Here is a 6327-nt window from a genome sequence, read left to right as displayed (position 1 = left end):
TCTTGGTGTTCATAAATCGAAGCCAAATTATTTCAGAGACCATAAGTTGATTCAGTGTAGATAAAGCACAGGCATGGTGTGCCAAATGGCCACCTCATTTTCCGTTTCCTTGCATATCTTTTATATTCTGAAGATTCCCGTCACCACTGATGTTCCAGAAACTACATCGACATTCATTTTCCAATAAGTCCATCATGGAAACATCCCCGGATAAGGTTGAGCATTTGTAGGACATCAATGACCATTGCTTAATCATCTTTGTTCAATGTGCATCCTGGACCGAGAAGCATTTTCTCCATTTACGAGAACATAAACATATCCGACAGGATGTCTGTACATTTTCCGATCAAGGTGGCTTCTTTTTATGTGGGAGAGGAGGGAAAGGCACAGAAGCTTGTCGGTAGGAGGTATAACAAGGGGAAAAAAAATTTCACCAAAAGTGAGTTGCAGGTCTCAGATACTATGCTCCGCAAACCATGGATGGTATTCAAGGCTTGACATGCCAAAGGCAGGAAGGCAACCACGACTTATCCAAATTGATTTATCCAAATTGTTTAGTTGTGGGACAACCACAATGACTCCTACAGTAACCTGTGCAGGTGCGTGGCCAGGTATATTGAATGATCAAGCTCGGTAAGGCATTGTAATCTAGCGCATGAAAAAGAGCAGTTGCATTCAACGAGGAAATGGCGGAGCGGTTTGAAATGCTTTATAAATCTGCGGCTAGCTGACCCGGAATCACTCAGTGCCTGACCCACCCTGACATACATTAAGAAGGGTGGCGCCATATATTATTTTTTTAATGAATGGATGAAGGCTCAGTTCCATACCGGTTGAAGCAACGTCTTGGGAGTCGGTGAGGTTGGGAACACCGGTTGCAATGGGCAGCGCGTCTCGATGCTTTCCTTGGTTTCACCATCCAACCTTCACAAAGTGATTCCTTCAGCATTTAATAACAATACAGCGGAGAGCAATAAGTCTTGAACAGATGACTATTTTTAAAACTGCAGCTTCTTTCAACATTTCATCACAATATCCTGGGATATCAGGTTATAAGGCTGAGGAAGAAGAGTCTTGCGAGCAAGGGGGAATTAGAGATCAGGGTTTAGTAGAACAGGGAGAAGAGTCAGTTTGAGGGGTTAAGGGAATTGCACTTCTGGCAGAACATCCCCGAGTGCCTTGCGGGTGCTTCCTTTGCTGGGGCTGGTGCTGTGGATGTCGAGGAGCCCATGGGCCGAGTGGGCGGGTGGAGTAAAAGTCCATTGGGTACGGTGTCTGCCATGACACCAACTCCAGAGCGACAGCTGCCTGTAAAGCAGAGCAATGCATCATACTGCAACGTGTACTGTTCAGAGAAAAAAAAAATTAAGCTGGCTGCCTCGCACATTTGCACCACATGGCTGCGGTAGCATCATTTGCTACTGATGCAGTGTCCCCTGTCGGTTAGAGTAGCAATTTAGACATTGACCAAGATACCGGTAATAAGTCGCCTACTCTTCGCAAAAGAAACCTTGTTGGGTCATGTCATCTCGATTCTCGAAGAGATGAATTCATAAAATGGGTCGTGATGCCCGGATGTCTGTCCGGGCGTCCGTCCGGTCATCCATCCGTCCGTCCATTAACTTTTTGCTATTTTTGCTACTCTCTCATCACCTGGCTAATGGTTTATAAACCTGGCACATGACTAAAAGGCAGTAGCCCACACAATCGCTCAGGCTTCGATTTTTCTATTTCAGATCATGGGGGCTCCCAAGTGGAGGGGGATTACCCCCCACCCACCCCCCAAACTTTGGATCTCTACTTGTCTCTTATTTACCAACCGATTGCTCTGAAACCTGATACAGCCCTTCTCCTCGATGGTCCACAGGATTGCTCTGTCTTAGATTTTTCGATTTTGGATCAGGGGGCCTCCCAAACGATTCCCCCCAAATCAGCAGAGGTCTGAACTACAATCTCAACAGGTGACCGGCAGCCCACTCGGGGCTATTTTGACGTTTAATGCCCACCAACTATTGCTGGCAGACAGGACACAGTTTAGCTTCTATCCGATGGACGGCACGCGCATTCCTGAATTGCCCTGAAGGCAAAACAACAGAGGAACAGCGTTTATAGCTGGGTCCGGATTCAAACCAAGGCTAGACAGCTCAGAGGCAAGTGTGCGTACCTTTCAGCTATCCTGCCAGCTCATACGTTTGCACAATTATAGTCAATGATATATTAAAAGAAAGAGAGACATTTTGCCTATGAAGAGAAAGTGAAAGACATACAGGTCCACTTGTATATTCCCTACTCGGACTAAAACTTTTAGACAAGGACTAATAAGGCCTTTATGCTTTTTATACCTCATACGGGGTCAGAAGAGGTTTCTCAAATGCCGAGCCCCAATCGATAGACAAACGTGGACAGGCCACTTGTACCCATCTGCAGACAAAGCAAGACAGACGGAAAATGAGGAAATTTCTGATTAGGCCTCTCTCTGAAAAACGTTGTATTTTCCAAGTCAAATCGTTGCCAAAACTTACACTTCAATGTCCGGGAAGAGGGCAAGCTTCTGAGGGAAAATCTCGGACATCAAAACTGTGACAAAGTCGAGTCCCTTGGCTTCGAGCTGGTCTTCTAAGTACTGTCGACACAAGACAATGAAAAAAATAGGTAAACTTCTCCATTTCCTCATTTAGACAAACTCCTGCAAAACCACTGCTAGTGTAGCAGGAGCATGGCGTTACCTACCTTCAACACATTAGGTGAGCCTACCTTCAACACATTAGGTGAGCCCTGTCGCCCAAGGGTGCCCTGAATAAGTCCCCAACGCGTGGCTTTAGCAGCTTGGTGCACTGCTGCGGTCCTGGTTGCGAGCATCGCTTCATGTTCATAGCTTTCCCGGAACAGGGTCTTCATGAAAGGGTCATATCTACCATGTGGCGGAATTTGATCAAATTGAAAAAGAAGAAGTGAATACAAAACAAACGGATCAAAGCACTTGTGAAGAGAACAATAGGAGCACTTGGAAAATCGCCACTCGGAACATACCTCCTTAGTGAAATCGACTTTTAAGTTTGGTTATAACACTAAACATTCAAGAGAAAATGAAATACAAAAGGCTCATCATTTCCAACCAACAACCTGAAAACATCAGACTGAAACGCAAAGATAACGATATTGAGAGAGCAAACAGGGATGGATCTTACAATTCGTGAAGGGAAATAGAAGCACCAAATGAAAAGAAGCGTAAACAAATAGAGACAAACATAAAATCCAGGAAGAGAAGACGACAATTAAATGGAACTACACACAAACTAAATAATATAAATGACAGCGCAAAAAATTTTCATTAAAAATCCCTGGCATTGATACAGTACCCACCTTCTGGATAAAGCCATTTGAGCTTTGCCATAAACATTATGCTCGAGATCCTTCAACAAACTCATTCGTAGAGGAGGAACACTAGCTCCATGGTGCATGGAAGGTAATGCCTTCCTCATCCTTAAATCTGAAGAAAACGATAGTACATCAAAAATACCTGAAGACCTTTGTCCGTAGCTCAATGGAATGCTGACTGCTCTGGGTTAGCTCTCCAGGATCACATCTGGCTCTCCTTTATTCTGTGGAATCTACAGCTCTCAAAACTATTGGAATTTCCCGTGATTAGGCTGAAGTACAGGGTCTGTTGCTCTCGCATCACAGGCGGGTTGGTGGTCTCTGTTTTCTACCGTCTCTTCTCCGATATTGCTCCCCTACTCTGTCAGTCCTCCGACCTTCAACAGCAACTCCTGGATTCACATGTTCTTCTAGTAAACCCTTCCTGGTTAAATCTCCAAAGTTCAAGCTGACTGCACACCTCAACTCTTTTATTCCTCGCTTCACCGTCTATGGAACAGCCTTCCAGAGGCCGCTCTGTCTCACTCTTCCCTCCAGGGTTTCAAGCAGATAGTGCACCACCATCTCTTATTGTCCCCAAACCTATCCCATCATATGCATTTCCCCCACTAAACTTTACTAACTAAACCGTCTTAGTTTCGGGGTTTCCTCCCTTCCTCCCTCTCCTCTTTGCCTGTTAATTCCATTGATGCATATCCAGCTGTCAGTTCTCCCTTGCTCTTTCATATATACACAGATCGAACTCCCTAACTTGACGAGGAAGCAAGGCACAGATCGAGTCTCACCACAGCAATTGCTGCACGACCTGTTAGTAACAAGTGTCGCCTGCCACGTGACCACATTGCCTCTGCCCTGCTGATCACCAGTCAGGAGGTGATGTATTGGTATAATTTATGCACATGACATCAGCGTCATGTCATAGGGTCAGTATGCTTCTTTGGTTAAATATATTTTATCCCAGGTCTGTCGACGTACTAAGGGTGGGGTTAAGATCCCGTTTCCCCACAGACACTGGGCTGTCGACAGACACCGGGCCACAGACACCGGGGTCCACGGGCCGTCGACCGCGACAAAACTCGCGGTCAGTGGGTTGCGTAGCAACTCCAATCACCAATCCACCAATCACGGGTCGAAGCGTTATCGATCGTGACCCGAATACCTTCGAGACCACGTGACCGAGAAGACCGGGAATTGAACCCCTCGCATTCCCACACCTTAGTCCAATCAAGTGCGCCGAGTGAGTCACATGGTGTGGGTCGCAGCGTTACTCTGCGTGATCTACTGGCCTAATTGAGAAACCGGATTTAGTTTCGGATGATGCTGGGTCAATGGGGAAAAGGACGCACACGAGCGGGTCGAAAGGAAACAAACTGTACATGTCTTTTATTTACAATGGCACAGAAAAAAGGATGAGAAGCAGACTTAACAATTCTTACCTATCTAATCCAGACACAGGCGGCCTGGCACACTCACACACACAGGGAATGAATCACACACCGGTTAGACTTGTACCGGCAGTGCCAAGCTGACTTGGGTCCCGCAGTTCCCATGCGTGGCGCACGGATCGATCCGGCAGACAGCACGAAGGAGGATCAGCATGGATGAAGAACCAGCTTGGATGACGAACAAGGAGGGCAAGCACGGACAAACCAGCTCGTAGGACAGCCAGCTTGAAGGACGAACGGGGAGAGAGAGCCACGACGCACGATCGACACGGGCCTTTATCAGGTGGAATGTCCTTCTAAAAGGTTCCACGGCCTCCCATTGGCCGAAGTTGGTCATCTGCGGTCATTCCTCCCCAACTCCTTCTGGAAGGTTCCACGACCTACAAATTGGTCGCTTGTTGATCATGTGTGGTCGTTCCCCCTACCTCCTTCGGGAAGGTTCCACGACCTACCACTGGTCACCGCCAGTCAGTATGATCATTGCGCCCCACCACCCCCCTGGAAGGTTTCATTCCCCGCCTACTTTTGGAAGGTTTCATTTCCCGCCTACCACTGTCGCGGTTGATCACGTGGACTGTTTCTCCCCGCCCACGAACCAACGTCTTCATTCAACCATACGAGGGGTTGGAATCCTGCCTAACTCAACGCATATCTGCTTTAATTACTACGCAATTGGAAGGGAGCTAATCTTTACATTTAATAAGAAATAACTGACTCATGCAGGCTACATGTTGTCGTGTAATTAACTAGAGGGGGGTCCTTTATTGCAAAACCGTAACAATATATATACACACACATACATACATATAACATTCTGACCTACAACATATTACAAACCCTGAACAATAATTAATCATCACAGGAGGGATAAAAAAAAATAAAATAACCACCTTTAGAGGCCATTTTTCCCCGCAAGCGGGGGTTGGCCTTTTTCGGGAACCGTGGTTGTTGTTGTTTTTCGGTCCCCTTTTTGAAGCAATGTTTTACGGCCGGATGCCCTTCCTGACGCCAACCCTTTTTGCCGCCTTTAACGACAAACAGGGAATTACCAGTGAACTGGTCCTCAATTAGCCGACCTCGGAAGGATGACAGGCTGAGTCAACCCCCCTGGCGTTAATTCAGCGATCGACCTGGATTCGAACCCAGGATCCTAGGACCCTAAGCTGACACCCTAGCCACTAGCCCAACACCAGGGTTCATCACAGGAGGGATGTACAACCATTTTAACTGAATAACAATATATGGAAGGAGAACAAAAAGGATTCTGAATAAACTGTTACAGAACTATGGATCACCTCTTGCTCTTCAAAACCATCTTCAAAAACTTTAGAAAAACTAAATGGTATTCATATAATACTTACCCTGCACAGTCAACTTGGTGCGAGCCAACTCTTCTGTTTTTGTTCGGTTTTTTTCTTTGATCCAATATGGCTGCCAGACCATGTGAGCAATGACATAAATTTACGTTCTCTAATATAATTGTTGCATAGATCACGCTCAATAA

At 46.2% G+C, this 6327-nt stretch overlaps 1 protein-coding gene across 2 annotated transcripts in view; it reads right to left on the bottom strand.

The window, feature by feature from the left end:
• Positions 1–934: 934 nt before the first annotated feature.
• The window catches only part of DPH1 (diphthamide biosynthesis 1), an 88346-nt gene continuing 82953 nt past the window's right edge, over positions 935–6327 (bottom strand). For both annotated transcript variants that reach the window (XM_068110868.2, XM_068110869.2), the window contains 4 exons: positions 2755–2911; positions 2523–2623; positions 2343–2421; positions 935–1308 (listed from right to left, as the gene is read on the bottom strand). In XM_068110868.2, the coding sequence (XP_067966969.2) occupies positions 1099–1308; positions 2343–2421; positions 2523–2623; positions 2755–2911 (547 nt within the window). In that variant the 3' untranslated portion in view covers positions 935–1098. The remainder of the gene's footprint in view (positions 1309–2342; positions 2422–2522; positions 2624–2754; positions 2912–6327) is intronic.

This window comes from Myxine glutinosa, chromosome 3 (genome assembly GCF_964187855.1).
Source record: "Myxine glutinosa chromosome 3, kmMyxGlut1.1, whole genome shotgun sequence".
In the NCBI taxonomy this organism is placed as follows: Eukaryota; Metazoa; Chordata; class Myxini; order Myxiniformes; family Myxinidae; genus Myxine; species Myxine glutinosa.
This window is presented reverse-complemented; position numbering and strand designations above follow the sequence as displayed.